The sequence below is a fragment of the Pantherophis guttatus genome, chromosome 3, assembly GCF_059756535.1.
Source record: "Pantherophis guttatus breed Tessera chromosome 3, ASM5975653v1, whole genome shotgun sequence".
NCBI lineage: Eukaryota > Metazoa > Chordata > Lepidosauria > Squamata > Colubridae > Pantherophis > Pantherophis guttatus.
The window spans coordinates 106,346,277-106,362,812 of record NC_142065.1 but is presented as its reverse complement, the minus strand read 5'-3'; the positions used below and the strand labels follow the sequence as shown (position 1 = coordinate 106,362,812).

Genomic DNA, 16,536 nt, shown 5'->3' with positions numbered 1-16,536 from the left:
TGATAAATCAGATATGTTTACGTGTCTGTCTGTCTGTGTTTTTCGCAAAGTATCAGGCAATGGCCCAGGGGCCAGATAAATGGCTCTTTGAGAATCCAAACACAACGAACAAACCAGTTAACGAGGAGATTTCAGGCTTTATTAAGTACCTGTAGAACAGGGATGTCAAACTGGCGGCCTTCAGGCCGTATGCCCCATGCACAGGCCATGCCCACACCAGCTCCCCAAAGGTAAAAAATGTCATGGAACGTCACGTGAATAGCAACGTGCTGTAGAAGGCAAATTAAATAGACGAAAGCATCAAGTCTTAGAAGTCATTTCGCTTCTCAACCAAGAAGGTTCTTCAGGTCTGATTGGATGGTGGGAATGGAAGGATTGATATTCCTTGCAGACAGCTGGGCATTTGTATTCTTTTAGAGAGTCGTTGAGGCCACTTGGAGGTTTGCTTGGTCCTCAGGGTCACCTGAGTAGTGCAAATGGGTGGGGAGCCTTTTTCGACCTGCTGAAAGGGTTCCTGCAGTCTGCACTTTTTCTGGAACTCCCTTCATACTCCTGCACCATCAAGTCCAATGATCGCTCTTTTGCTGCTGGGAACCCCATTTCAAGCAATGGTGATGCTCTGAGGCCCTGGGCGTACAGCCCCACACAACAGACAAGACCGTGGTCCATAACTGTCAGACGGGCATGGAAGTCTGACACGTTTCCTGATAAGGCATCCCCTTCCTTCCACATAGGCTGCATTGTTATGCTAGCAATGCTGCACTCAGGGGAGCACTTCTGATTTTGGTTGATTCCTTTTCACCTTCAAAGCTTCCAGCTTTCACATCTGGCTTTTCGATGAGAGCTGCATGTGGTTTCCTATATGATTTTATACACGTAGGTCAGTTGACTCCAAACAAACAAAATGATCAACGGTGAAGACCCATTTGAAATGGTCCAAAAGAGTAGCGCACATGCCGAAACTTAGCTGACACTTCTCCTGTAAGAATCAGGTGAAAACATGGCATTTCTCTCAAAAGGAGGGCTGCAGATGTTCCCGGATTCCAGCCTCGGAGAGAAGGCCCATGAGCTGGGAATTTCTACCCCCAAAATACTGGAGGCCCACAGATTCTCCACCAGAGATGATACAGTATTCACAGTGCTTCTCATCAAGATGCTTCAGAAATCCTTCCACAGCCACGACGAGTAAATCTGTCTTGTTCTTTTCCTAAATGTGCTGACCTAGGCTATCATGGCTTGTTTAAGATATCTGTTGAGTTCATGGGGAAGCTATTTCCAGACCTTCTGATCCGTGAACTAACCTCTTAGTTACAGAATGATATCTCATTTTGTTTATGTCTAGGTAGGGCAAATTCACATGGGCTGTGGACCAGTAATATGTATTTTTAGGAAAAATGCTTCCTCTTCATACATCGCACATAGAAACAGAGGCATGCATCTAAAATTGTTGTCATTGCTGACTGATCTAATTTCTAAACTAATGCTTAAATGCATTTCTTCAGATAGCTCCTTGGTGACAGCTTTTCTGATATCTCACTTGGCTTGAGATTTCTTTTTTTTTTTTTTTATTGAAAGAGTTTTACAACAAATACAATTTCCCCACAACCCCCACCCCCCCTCCCCTTCCCCGACTTCCCAGAGCAGAACACAAGGTATTTCTATTAAGCTTTAACAGTAAGCTAAATTGCATAACCAATTATGCTAACACCCCTAAAAGAAAAATTCCCTTAACCCCCCATATATGAAATCCTATTTCTTAAACATAATATTTCTAATATCACTTATATAGCACTTGTACAAATAATAAGAAAAAAAACATCATTCGTAAGCTATTTGATATTTTTTGGTCTGATACTTATTTTGTATATAATCAATCCATCTTCTCCAGTCCTGTATATATCTTTCTTGTGTGTGATCCTTCAAAAATGCTGAAATTTTAGCCATTTCAGCTAAATTAGTTACTTTCAATATCCAATCATCAATAGTAGGCAAAAAATCCTTCTTCCAATGTTGTGCAACCAACAATCTTGCTGCTGTTATCAAGTTCAAAATCAATTTAGTCTCTACAACTGTACAATCTGTGGTTATACCCAATAAAAACAACTGTGGAGTAAATTTCAGTTTCTTTTTAAGAATATTCTGCATCACCCACCAAATCTTTATCCAAAATGCTTTGATTTTTCTACAAGTCCACCATATATGATAATAAGTTGCGTCATCACAGTCACATCTCCAACATTTAGCTTGCACATTAGGATACATACATGATAACTTTTTGGGATCTAAATGCCATCTATAAAACATTTTGTAAAAGTTTTCTCTTAAATTTTGTGCTTGTGTAAATTTCACATTTCTAATCCAAATTTTTTCCCAAGTCTCCATCATTATTGGTTCCTGAAAGTTTTGTGCCCATTTAATCATACAGTCTTTAACCAATTCCGTCTCGGAATCTATTTCTAATAAAACATTATACAACCTTTTAATATGCATTTGTTTTTGATCTCTAATTTGTTTTACCAAATTCTCCTCATTTTGCACAAAGCCAGTTTTTTGATCTTCCTTCCATCTAGCTTGAAGCTGACCATACTGAAACCATGTATAAATTATACCTTCTTCTCTCAACGTATCTAGAGATTTCAAGTACATTACCCCCCTTTCCATAGTAAGAAGCTCTTTATAAGTAATCACCTCCTGTTTTTGTTCTATACTTATATTTTCTATTGCATGTCTAGGATTTGCCCATACAGGTATCTTGTAATTTAACTTATACTGATATTTTTTCCAAATCCTTAACAAAGCATTTCTTAATATATGAACCTTGAATACTTTATCCACTTTTTTATCATATAACAAATAAGCATGCCATCCATATAACAAATCATAACCTTCTACATTCAGAACTCTACCCTCAGTTAGATTAAACCAATCACTAATATGTGATAACACCGCTGCTTCATAATACAATCTTAAATTAGGCATTTTAAGACCCCCTCTTTCACGTATATCTTGTATAATTTTCATTTTTATTCTGGTTTTTTTCCCAGCCCAAATAAAAGTATTAACACCTTTCTGCCATACTTTTAGATTTTCGTCTTTCTTAAGCACAGGTATCATTTGAAATAAAAATAAGAATCTAGGTAAAACATTCATTTTAATTGCTGCAATTCTTCCCAATAAAGACAACTGTAGTTTTTTCCAATTTTCCATATCCTTCTGTACCTTCTGCCAAAGTACCTCATAATTGTTTTTATATAATTTTGCATTTGAAGCTGCTATATATACCCCTAAGTATTTAACCTTTTTAACTATTTCAAAGTCTGTCAATCTTACTAATTTATCTCTTTCCAGTATAGTCATATTTTTAACTATCATCTTTGTCTTATATGGATTAACTTTAAATCCTGATACTTTCCCATATTGATTGATTAAATTCAATATATGTGGAGCCGACTCTATAGGTTGGGATAAAGTAATAACCAGGTCATCTGCGAAAGCTCTTAATCTATAGTCTTGTTGTCTAATTACAATACCCTTCACTTTTTCTGAGTCACGTATCTTATTCAATAATATCTCCAAAGTCAAAATAAATAATAATGGAGACAGAGGACACCCCTGCCTTGTTCCTTTCTCAATTTTAAAAGCCTCTGTTAAACCTCCATTAACTATGATTTGTGCTGTTTGCTGCTGATATATCGCTCTAATTGATTGTATAAAATATTCCCCAAAGTGCATTTTCTCTATTATTTTAAACAAAAATTGCCAGTTCAAACGATCAAATGCCTTCTCTGCATCCAAAAATATAAACGCTGCAGGGACTTGATTATTTTTTTCCAAGTATTCCAGTAAATCTACGATTTGTCTAACATTATATCTCATTTGTCTCCCTTTTATAAACCCTGATTGATCATTGTGAATTATTTGTTGCATAACTGGCATTAATCTATTAGCTAATATTTTAGCAAAAATCTTATAATCAGTATTCAAGAGTGAGATTGGCCTAAAATTCTCAGGTTTAATGGAATTATGATCCTCCTTTGGGATTAGTGAAACAAAGGCTGTTTTCCAAGAAGGTGGTACTCCTCCTCCTAGTTGTATTTTATTAAATAAAATTTTAAGTGGTTCTAACATTTCAGATTGTAGATGTTTATAAAAAACAGCTGTTAATCCATCTGTTCCCGGAGCTTTACCTATTTTTAATTGTTTGATTGCCTCAACTATTTCCTCAGAAGTTATTGGCTGATTCAATCTCTCTCTCTGCTCCAACGTTAATTCAGGAATCTCCATCTTTAAATATCTATCAATATCACCATCTTGAATTAAGTCTTTAGCATATAACTTTGTATAAAACTCCAAAAAAGCCTTTTTTATTAAATTCTGTTGATAAATCTCTTTACCTCTAAATTCTATCTTATCTATGACACGTGATTTCTGTTTTTTCCTCATCGTATAAGCCAACCATCTCCCAGGTTTATTAGCATTACAAAATGTATTATGTCTGGCATATTGTATGCTAGTTGCTACTTGCCCAGCCATTAACATATTAAATTGCTCTCTTAAAATATTAATCATATCTTTTGCCTTTTTATCTCCCGGGTTATTTATAAGCAGTTGTTCTTTCTTTTTAATTTCCTCCTCTATCTCTTTTCGTCTATTTTGTTGTTTTAATCTATATTTATTATTCAAAAAAATTAATGTTCCCCTCATATATGCCTTACACGCATCCCATACCATCTCCATCGAGGTTCCTTTATTCATATTATTAATAAAAAATTCTTTCAATTGTTTTTTAAGCTCAAAGAGATTATCTTCATATCTAAATAAGTTCTCGTTTAGCCTCCAAGACCTCCTTTCCCCTCTTTCCTGCTCTAGTTCCACCCAAACCGGACTATGATCAGTTAATGTTCTTGGACATATCTTCGTACTCTTCACCCTAGAAAAAAGATCATTTGTAGTTAATATAAAATCAATCCTAGAAAAAGATTGATGCCTATCTGAAAAAAAAGTAAAATCACTCTCCAACGCATTCCTTTCTCTCCATATATCTCTGAGTTCGATATCCTCCAAAATATCAAAAAAAGATTTAGGCAACTTGGCACGCATGGTGGTCTTGGAAAGACTTTTTTTATCCTTCTGGGTATTTAATACCCCATTCCAATCACCCATTAAAAGTAAAGATCTGTAATCCCATTGTAAAATTTTGGTATGTAAAAGTTTGTAAAATTTTTCTTGTTGTTGATTAGGTGCATATACTCCAACTACTAGCATCTTCCCATTCTGTGTTATTAATTCAATTGCAATACATCTACCTTGAGTATCAGCCTCAATTAAATTAGCCACTAAGCCTCTTTTAACATATATAACTAGGCCATTTTTCTTTTCTGGTGCTGAAGCCACAAAATGTATACCTAATTTCGAATTTATCAAATACTTTTGATCTGAAGATTTAATATGGGTTTCTTGCAAACAAATAACATCGTTCTGAAATTGTTTCAAGTAATGAAATATTTTCTTTCTTTTTTGTGGAGAATTTAAACCATTGACATTCCAGGATAAAAATTTATTTGCCATCTCTGGGCATTCCAAGCTTTGAGAGCATCAGCTGAACCTCCTCCGCCATCTTAGATTTCGGCCTAGCTCCTCCCACTGCTTGTGTTTTTTGGACTTGTTGAGTTGGATCTTGAGGTTGTTGTGCCAAATGTTGTTTGTAAGTAGCTCTTGTAATTCGTTGATCTTCTGGCAGTTGTATCTTCGTTAGTGCCTCAAGGGTTGGTGGTTGACCCCCACTCAGTAATGGATCTTCCAAGTTAGCTCCTCCAGCTAGTGCTTGAGCATAGGTTTGTAGTTGTGCTCCACCTTTCTCTTGCTGCGTAACTTCCAGTTGCTTTCCAGCACCCCCTGGTGAGGGTGGCCTTCCAGCCTTTAAAATATTAGCATAAAAGTCTTTTGCCTTTCCAACTGTGTTTAAACGATGCCTTTGCCCAGCATATGTCACTATTATCCCAAATGGGACGTCCCATCTGTACTGGAGCTGTTGATTTCTTAATTCGTTCACCAAAAAACCAAACTGCTTTCTGTCTCTTAACATTTTAGGAGGAAGCTCTTTCAAAACCACCAATTCTTGTCCCTCCACTTTAATCTTATTTCTGTAAGAGGCTTGCAAAATGTCATTTCTAAATCTCCTTGTTGTAAAATAAATCACCACATCCCTTGGTAGTTGCTTTTGTTTTGCCAGCCAGGAATTAACCCTGTAAATTTTGTCCATTTGGAATGCCAAATCTTCTGGCCTTTCTAAGATCAGCTCTGCTAAGGCGTTGGAACAAACATCTTTTAAATTTTCACCACTCTTCTCTTTCAACCCTCTCAGCCTCAGGGCAAATTCCATTGATCTGTACTGTAACATGACCATCTCGTCATCCACTTTCTCTGTCTGTGTCATAATCTCTCCTACTTTAGCTTCAAGATCTAAGTTAGCATCATCAATCTCCCGTACTCTCTCCTCAATCTTTAACATGTGAGTAGCCAGTCCTGAAACTGCAAAAACAATGTCATCTCTTATTTCATCATGTTTTTCTTTCACCACGTTTGTAAGTTTCTTTAACTCCTCTGAGAATCCTTTCATCATTTCTGCCTGATTGTTCAGGGCACTCATTATAAATTCTTTAAGGTCTTGTGACTGTGCATCAGCCGGAAGTTGTTGTTTTGGAGTCACTACAGGAGAGCCTCCTCCCCCTTTAGAAGTTGGTGGCTTTAGTTGTTTAGCAGCCATTTTTATTTTAAAAAGAATTTTTCCTTTTTGCAGCCAGAAAGTCTTATAAGCAGTCTTACAAAGTGTATTTCAAAGTTTTTCCAAAATAAACAGTCCTCTCTTCCAACTGTAATCAATCCCCAGCAGTTTATTCTTCAGGCAAAGGGTTCTTAACAAGCAATTTCCTTTTAACTTTCACTTTCCCTTCCGCCCTTAACAAAGGCTTCCTCTCCAGCCTCCAGCTCAAGAGAGCTCCGTTTGCAACAATGTATTCACGGGGTTAAGCTCAGTTTATTATTTAAAGAGGCTTGCACTCTTGCTTCCGCTCTGTCTGCCTTAAGAAATCATTAGAACTCACTGTTTGCCGGCAGAATTGGACGCAGACGTCTTGCTCTGTGAATCAGAGGCACCAGCGATCCGGAGCAAAGGGAGGGGTGAACTGGGGAGCTCTCGCCCTCCGAGTCCCTGGAATTAATCCAGTGACAATCGGGGAGCTCTACCCACCCCCTCCGACTCTCCTCTCCTTCTTTGCCCGAAGGAGAGTTTTTTCAAACCGCCAGACAGCTGTTCAGCGCTGTCAGGGCGGTTTTTTACAGATCGGGTGGCTGGCGGTCTATGGAGACCGTCTTCGAACGTCTGCGGAGCCACCGGAAGTCCGCTTGAGATTTCTTGATAGGCTATCAGGGAAGACTATTTAACTTTGATGGTTATCTTCCTGAATCATCCAGCTCTCACTGGCATAATTCCTAGTTCACAAGGATCTCTTTGTTTTAGTGAGTTGTTGGTACAGGTGACACAGCCTGTATGGCATATGCAATCTTGGTCTATCCTTTCTTTGTCCGTGCTCTACGGTTGTCTATCCATTCTTGGCATTTTGGCATAAATCATGCTTGTCGTTTGGCCCTTCTTTCCTTTTCTTCCTCCATATCAATCGCTTCTTCTTTCCTTTTTCCTTCCACTCTCTTTCTTTTCTCCTCCCACCCAACTTAAGGCAGCGTCTAGATAATTGCAATTGTTGATGACAAGCGTTCATTGGTTATGAAGCTCCTGCTGTAATACCAACGTCCATTAGGAAAACAGTATGCCACTCACTCCAAAAGGCCCAAGAAGTTTTGGAAAACCACAACAATAAATACTTGCTGATAGGTTTCCAGTTTGTACATTTGGTCATCTTGATCCCAGTAACCCTAGAAGCAGCAGAAATGAGAGACAAGTCTGTACCAAGATGGGATGGGATGGGAGGTTTCAGGCTCTTCCCCATGGAGGTGATTTAAAACTATCTCAAGCTACTCATTCACATATTGCACGATTTCTTCAGGACGTTTTCTATGCATTCCAAGAGCCATTCTTTCTGGCTTCTTCCGGGGATTCTCGTCTGAGGTTTTTCAGAGATGGTTGTAGCCATGCTTGCATATCTGTTTTGGATGCACTAGGACCATTCTTTCTGAACTTTAGCTAAAGATGCTTGAAGCCATCCATCCACCCATAAGTTTCTTTCAGAGCAAGCAGGTTCTACCCAAATCACCCTCTCCTTCCTCTTTACCATGCTTGTTTTTGATTCCTTAGAGTATTTGAGATCCTGGATGCCCTTGATAGATGCTTCAGGACATTCCCGAGTACCTAGATGGGGTGCTTCAGGTCCTTCCTCTTTGAAGCTATTTACAGATATTTCAAGCCATTTTTGGCATCTTGCTTGTATGTTTCAGGACCTTTCCCAAGTTTTTCAGGGATCGTTGAAGCCATTTTTCCAGATGCGGTATGGGTTCTTCAGAAAATAAAAAGCTTTCTAAGGATCCTTGAAGCCATTGTAAACTATTTTCCATGGGTCCTTCGGAATATTGCTTCTTGAGGTTTGCTATTGATTTTTCAAACCATCTCTTCCTCAGAGTTCTTTTAATCTCTACTGTGGACTTCTGTAGATCCTGAACGCCTTTAATAGAGGCTTCAAGCCATTCCCGAGTACCTAGGTGTCCTTCCTCCGCAAGATTCTTTATAGATATTTCAAGTCATTTTTTTGGCATCTTGTTTAGATACTTTAGGACCTTCGTCTTGCAGGTTTTTTAAGGATTGTCGAAGCCATTTTTCAAGAACTGGTCTAGGTTCTCCAGAAAGTGACAGGCTTTCTAAGGATCCTTGAAGCCATTCTAATCTATTCACCAGAGATCCTTCAGGACATTGCTACTTGAGGTTCTCTATTGATTTTTCCAGCCATCCCTTTTTTCTGGCTCGACTTGGATTTTTGTAGATGTTGAATGCCTATAATAGATGCTTCAAGCCATCCCTGCACATCTAAATCACAGGTTTCTGGCCCTTCTTCTTGGAAATGATTTATCGATGTTTCTAGCCAACCATTCACATCCCCCCTGGATGCCTCAGCACATTCCTTCGGGAGGTTGGTGGTGGATGCTTTAAGCCATTCGGGCAGGGGGTACAGTTCAGAGGAATCCTCTTTCAGGATTTTCAGCGATTGCTGAAGCCACCTCAGTATATTTTGCCCGGGTTCCTTAGATGTTCTGATTTTGAGGCTGTCTACTGAAGCCTTAAGCCATTTCTTATTTAATTGATATCTCAAATTGATTTGAGGCTTCGTTTTGTCTTGAGCTTCTGTCTTGTTTTCGGTAATGTCTGCCGTTGTTTGGCAGAGACTCACAGAGCCTCCTTTGCTCTCTCTGCTGCTGGGTCTCTGCTCCATCTGGTCTCGGTCCATCATTAAGGGGCAGCGGCCCTTCCTCAGTTGTGTCTCTCTAGAAAAAGCCAGAAGGTTAGATGTGAATCTGGACCAACAACAAAGCATTCTTAATTAAAAAAGGATGGGAACTGCTTTGATGTCAGGAAACTCTCACTCTTGTGTCTAAAGTGTGTAGAAGTGTATGAATATTGTTGGGCAGCGGGGGTTGGAGGTTAAAAGATCTCTCCTATACATATCTTCCCATTCACTTCCATGAGATTAACTCCTAGATTTGTATATGTAAAAGTATAATGAGCCATAATTCATTAATTTCTTTCTGAAGTAAGGAGATGTTCAGGTTTTCCCAAGCTTTCTAAGATAAGGGGAACCTAATGTGAAATTCTGGAACAGGAAATTCATGGTGGCTATCTAAAAATTTCTCACCTCCACAGTCTTTTTTCGTACTCTCGGCAGAGCTCCTCTTTCTCGTCGGTCAACTCAATATTTTTGAAGGTCAGGACCTCTGTTTTCATTTCGAGCTCTTTGTTTTCTATCGTTAGCTTTGCTATTACTGCTCTTTTTCTGTAAATTATGAGGACAAGAGATATTAGCCCTCTTCATTTTTTACTTGAATTGCTAAGCATACCTACATTCTTAATTATTTTTGCATTCCATTATACCTATTGCTCTTCTCTTATTCAGTCATACATACATATAAAAGAATTGAACATTTCTTTCATCCGGTATATCTGGCTTAAGGGCTCTAATAAATAAATTTGAATTGAAAAGAAAAAATCAAGTTCGATCTAAACATTTCTCACCTATAAAATTCTTCTTTAAGGTCATTATTTTCCCGTAGGAGCTCTGCATTTTCTCCAGCATATTTTTTAAGCTTGCAGCTGAGACTCTCATTTTCTCGTCTGAGTTTGTCCAGCTGCTCAGGCTCATCTGAACTCTTTTCCCTGTAAAATATCATGAGCAGAGTGAAATTAGCCCCCTTAGGTTTTTTTATTTGAATCATAATACTCGTTTAACATTAAAACTAATTGAAATAGCTGAGAAAGGAAGAGGAAGTCAGGGTTACTAGCTCACCTGCTCAGCTTTTCTTCATACTCTTTGCAGAGTATGAAGAGTTCTTCTTTTTCTTTGGCCAGTTGCAGATTTTTATTCGTAAGCTCCTGAATTTTTAATTCCAGCTCCTCTTTCTCTGTCAGGAGTTTTGACATTTCCATTGTCTTTCTGCAAATTATGAAGATCGGAGAGAAATTAGCTCCCTTTGTAAAAGAATGAGCTTTTTTACTTGAATGATCACTCCTTTTCTTCAATTAAAACACATTAAAAATACCTTCATGGGTGGGTGCGTGCGTGCGTGCGCTTTTGTGCGCCACATTTGTGCGTGTACGTCAATGCACAGGAAATAATGCTTTGACCATTTATTTTTCTTTTTTTCTAATAATGTTCCATGAAAGGCACAAACAAATTTAAAATGATTTTCAGAAGCAAAGTAAAGTTATGGATGTAGGATATGGGGAAAGTTTTCACTGCTCACAAATGCCTATTTCAACAAGTTGGTCTCTCAGAGATAGTAGTACCTTGTTTATGAGGGAGCGTATATTAATTGTATTAATACCCTTGTTATCTCGTGCTCCGCCGGACGTTGTTTATGAGGGAGCGTAACAAGAGTATTAATAAACCCTCAAGATAATAAACAGCAAATTGTTACTAAACTCTTTTCAGAAGTCATTCTGTAGTGTAGAGGATACCTAAAATGTTTGTGCACCACATAAAGGTATGGTGTATGCCATGACTTACGCATAACTCTGGTTCCTCGCTCTCTTCAGATCTACTTCCAGTCTTTCGGTTTTGGTGTGAACAATCTAGAGAAACAAAAGTATATCACAAGTCAGGAATATATTTCCATATCAGCCCACTCCCTAACCCCACCCCCACTACCCCATCACTCACACTGGGCTTCTTCCCCTCTTATTACGACGTGAATTATTTAATCCACGCTCAAAAGATTCCTCACATGCTAGATGGCTTACCTGATGGGAACGCATCCTTAAATTTAAATCCTGGTCCATCCTAATATTTTCTGGATGCCTGGAAACCTGGCAGTTCCGTGAAGAATGAAAAACATAAAATGAATTGTAGATGTTTGCTTGATAATTTTCTTCATTACGAAAATTTCTTCAAGGAGATACACTTCATGATCATGAGAAGAATTACATGAATTTGTTTTCCATTAATTCTCTGTGATGTCAGTGTAAAGAGGATATTACTTTAAAGTTCCTCTTTAGGAAAAGAGTCAGGGGTGTAGACAAGCATATTTGTGCATATTAAAATCATGCATTCCAAGATGAGCACACACATGTGCAACTCCCAATTTATTGCTGTAGATGTTCAATACAGGCAATAAAGAATATTCCCGCTGGGATAAAAAAAGAAAGACCTAGTTTTAGTTAATTTGTTTAGGAAATGTAAAAGACAGTGGTTCAAACCAAATATGAATCATCTAAATTTTATGTTACTATTGTATAGGGCCAAAGAAAGTAGCTAATGTGGCAAGGAAGGAACGAACCAAGAATTAGCACAAACTCTGATAATTGCCATTCTTTATTAGAAATTACAAATAAACTAGTTTGTATTGAATAGGTGTGTGTGTGTGTGGATCTCATATATGTAATGGAAATAGAAAGCGAACATGTACACTATCTAAAATATGTTGCACATGCATTATTAACAATTACCTCAGCACGTCTCTGTTCTTCTGTGGTAGATGACAGAAGAGGAAGTCTGGATGTTTCTTCCTGCCATGACAAAATACCCCATTTAAAAAAAAAAACAAATTGACAGCCACTAATTTTTCTAACAACAGCTCTATGTGACTTGGGTTGTTGTTAAAGATAGTTTCAGCTTCAAATCTGCGGTGCCAACTGTATTTCTGTCATCTAAAGTTTGCACCCCGGCCTGGAAGATTTTGATGTTGGTCCACAACTGGAGCAGCTTCTTGGATGAGAATCTAAACATCTTCAAGGAAAACAAAAAAGAAAGTCCTGCTTCCTCTTGAAAAATTCCCATTCCTATTCTTGGGAATAGGAATGGGACAGATAGGGAGTCCTTCTACTATATCCCCAAACAGCCCTTTCATTTTAAGTGCAGAGAAAACGAAAAGTACTCCTGCTAAAAGTCATGTAAAATCTCCATTAGCAACTTGGCCTATTAAATATGTTAAATCAATACTTACAATGACCTAAGATAGCTCTGCAAGTTCATTGATTCTTTCATCCAACTTATTTGGCTGCCCAAGTTGCAATAGAGACTCTGGGTCTCTCTCTTTGCTTTCCTTCCACTTGTTTGTGTTTGATTCTCAGGGACTGACCGACCGACCTACTTACCTACCCACCTAATACCCACCGACCGACCGACCGACCGACCGACCTACCTAAGTATTCAAATTTCTATATGTTTTATCACACTTGAGAATAGCATTTACTGCGACAGCCTATGAACAAATGTTTTTTCTTACCTCTTTTTGGAGACGTTTCATGGTTTCTCTTAATCTTCTCAACAAATGGTTTTCCATCGCAAAATCAGTGATGGAAACTATAAGGTAAGGTAATAGGTGAGAATGCAGAATAGCTTTAACATTTTTATTTCAAAAATTGGAACGTAGATCTTGAGACACAATGTCTACAATAGCACATCATTTTTAAATTATATTTGCCCTCCAGGTCCTCTAATCTGATCCTTTAGGACAGGGCTGTGTCAAACTCCCAGCCCGTGGGCTGGATGGGTCACATGCTGGCCACAGCCACACCCGGTTTAGTGAAGGAGAAAAAAAGTCCAGATATGTCACGTGATGCCGCCGTGACGCCGTGAGTTAAAGACAGAGCTGTAGCCAAATGCAGCTTCCTCAAGAGTGCCTTTTAAACTCTGGGAATGAAGCAGGAAAAGGCCATCTCCCATCTGCCTAATAGTTTAGTCTCCAAAGAGCGGTGGAGCTTCTTGTTTTCTCCCGCAGACTTCAACGTCTGCTGAAACGCATTCTCTTCACATTCTCTTCGGTAGTCAGGCTCTAAGTGCTTGAAAAGGCAACTCCCTTTGCCTCCCCTAATAACTGAGGGAAACACAGTCCAATCTTCCTGGATAGCACCTGGTTGCCCATCCCTCTCCAGGACTTTTCACTTTCCATATTATAACAAGAAACATCAACACTAACTTTGTTTTCAAAATGTAAATCCTACTATGTAGGAGATACAACGATGAACCTGCTAAACTACTGTATCTAGAATGATCTATATAACTGGCCGTGTTATAATATTCCCCATGAAAAGTCTTTTAATTTAAGGAACTTTTTTCCTTTCCAACCACAACAGACGCTAACAATTTCTAGAGGTAAAATTTTTGATTTAGCGCGTGAGAAAAGTGTTCACTTTTTCCCCAAATGCCAATCTGCAAAGGTAGCCCAACAAGTTGCTTTCTCACAGTTTAGGCAGTACTACTTTTTGTGAGATTGATTGCGATCACAACTGCATCAATAAAATTTGCAATAGTGATGAGAGCTTCATATGAAAAACAAGCTCATTGTTTTGCGGCCACCAACAAATAGCAGAGGTCTTCTTGGTATTCTATTTAAAATGGGGATTAGCAACAAAATTTTACAAGGTGCCAAGCAAACATGTCATCAAGGCTTGGTGCTATGGGGTGATGACATCTCAGTGGTTTCTCTCGAAGTGTGACCTGTGACACGCTGGGTCCTCCTTCCGGAGGTGTGTCCTTACCAGGATCCTCAGCTCCTCGACGCTTCAGCACCTCAGCACTTCAGCTCCTCGACGCTTCAGCACCTCAGCACTTCAGCACTTCCGCACCTCAGCTCCTCAGAACCTCAGCACTTCAGCACCTCCGCACTTCAGCACTTCAGCACCTCAGAACGTCCGCACTTCAGCACCTCAGCACTTAGCTCCTCAACACCTCCGCACTTCAGCACCTCCACACTTCAGCTCCTCGACGCTTCAGCACCTCAGCGCTTCAGCACTTCCGCACCTCAGCTCCTCAGAACCTCAGCACTTCAGCACCTCTGCACTTCAGCACTTCAGCACCTCAGAACGTCCGCACTTCAGCACCTCAGCACTTAGCTCCTCAACACCTCTGCACTTCAGCACCTCCGCACTTCAGCTCCTCGACGCTTCAGCACCTCAGCGCTTCAGCACTTCCGCACCTCAGCTCCTCAGAACCTCAGCACTTCAGCACCTCCGCACTTCAGCACTTCAGCACCTCAGAACCTCAGCACTTCAGCACCTCAGCACTTAGCTCAACACCTCCGCACTTCAGCACCTCAGCACTTCAGCACCTCCGCACTTCAGCTCCTCAGCACTTCAGCACCTCCGCACGTCAGCACCTCCGCACCTCAGCTCCTCAGCGCTTCAGCGCCTCAGAACCTCAGCACTTCAGCACCTCTGCACTTCAGCACTTCAGCACCTCAGAACGTCCGCACTTCAGCACCTCCGCACTTCAGCACCTTAGCTCCTCAACACCTCCGCAATTCAGCACCTCAGCTCCTCCGCAACTCAGCACCTCAACTCCTCAACACCTCAGCACAAGGATTGGGATCCTGGATATATATATATGTAGCAGTCAAAGTCATCACAATCAGTGTTTCATGACATGGTCTACTATGTCTTAATCTTTTATCTAGCTGTGGATAGATGCTAGAGGTGCAACTTGTATGCCCCACAGTGTCATGGCAGATAGCAGATACCCCCTCCTATGCCCCCTTGTGCTCAAATCAATCAATGGCTGTCCACTATCGTGTGGTATTGGAGCTTGGGCTACAACACCATTGAAACATTCTTTCGCTTTTTACTAATTTCAGAACAACCTCAAAAATGCTTGGCTGTTTATCAGGCTTGAGTTTAGGGGTGCTTCTACTATGTCCATTATACCAAATGCCCTTTGCTTCTGGAGTGCGATGGAGTGGAACCATTACAGGGCACGAAACCATCTCAGTTGGTGGGGTCCTTTCTGCAACAATGACTATCTTGAGGTCACACCATTTCAACAAGTGTCCATCTACTAAATGACCACTCACAAATGATTCCAAAAACTCTAATCATTTCTCAATTTCTAGCATGTGTCTGCTTTGTTTCATCCCTCTGGTGAATTACCATCCAACTTTACCATCCTATTTTGCCTGTGGAGAAATCCTTGGGACACATCTGTGCCAGGAACACAACACTGGTTAATTTTCTCAAGTGGCAGATTGCCCATGTCAAGGGTGGAACAGATTTATGTGACTCTCTTGATTCTTGGAACAGTTCAGCTGTGGGCAAGGTGGCTGAGGGAGGGTCGTCCTGTCTCCTCTCTTGTCTGTGGGGAGGCCTTTTAACTCTAGCACGACGACATGTCGAGAGAGTTACTGATTAGTCTCGTAAAGAGAATTTTAAAGGGAAAGGAAATTACTGTCTCCAGAAGAACCTGAGAGAGAGTCCATCTTGCCTCTGGTGCTTCAGAAGACAGAATCAAAAGATGGAAGGGTTTCAGCTGGACATTAGGAGAACGTTCTAAAGCGAAGGGAGAGAAGATTAGAGAATTGACAGCCATCAATTTTTCCTCCCAACTGTGGACATCAAAGCCCCCACTTTATCGACCCCATTGGGTCTGAAAAAGACAGTTAAGCTCTAGGCAGCTTCAGAAGAACATTGGCTCTCCTTGGAGATCTTAAGCTAAGTCTAAGAAATTTTAGAATGGTTCCACAAGGACAAATGTAAGTAAACCACCAAAGTTGAGAGTTCAGATCAATTGTGATGCAGCAGTCAAGGTATTAGATGAGGAACAAGGAGCCTCCCGGTTCAAGTCCAACCATAGACGTTCCTGGGTGACTTCCTCACACTTTCTCATCCCTTTATCTCACACGGTTAATGGATGGAGGGAAAGAGGAACAAAAACTCTCTGGTACCATGAGCTCCTGAACATGAAGCAATACAGGCTGACACAAACACCTCCCAAATTCCAACTGTGGGTTGTGCAGAGGTGCGCTCCTGCATGCGCGCTATTGGTTCAGGCTTCCTAATGGGAAATGGGGGAAGGCAAGGCACATACAAGCAGGGAATGTTAAAATTTG

General features: G+C 40.1%; 1 protein-coding gene and 1 long non-coding RNA gene across 2 annotated transcripts; both read right to left on the bottom strand.

Moving 5' to 3' along the window:
• Positions 1-7,708: 7,708 nt before the first annotated feature.
• On the bottom strand, positions 7,709-9,623 carry LOC148114735 (uncharacterized). Its single transcript, XM_087891126.1, has one exon. It carries the CDS (start codon positions 9,537-9,539, stop codon positions 8,913-8,915), a length of 627 nt encoding a protein of 208 aa, XP_087747252.1. The 5' UTR covers positions 9,540-9,623; the 3' UTR covers positions 7,709-8,912.
• Positions 9,624-10,552: 929 nt separating this feature from the next.
• On the bottom strand, positions 10,553-12,223 carry LOC148114734 (uncharacterized). The gene is made up of 2 exons (XR_015733502.1): positions 11,226-12,223; positions 10,553-10,652 (listed from the first exon to the last, which is right to left on the bottom strand). It is a non-coding gene; the product is annotated as an uncharacterized LOC148114734 (long non-coding RNA).
• Positions 12,224-16,536: the final 4,313 nt, after the last annotated feature.

Coding starts and splice junctions, on each gene's coding strand:
- LOC148114735 (XM_087891126.1), bottom strand. CDS start 9,539: ATGCTTTGTTGTTGGTCCAGATTCACATCTAACCTTCTGGCTTTTTCT.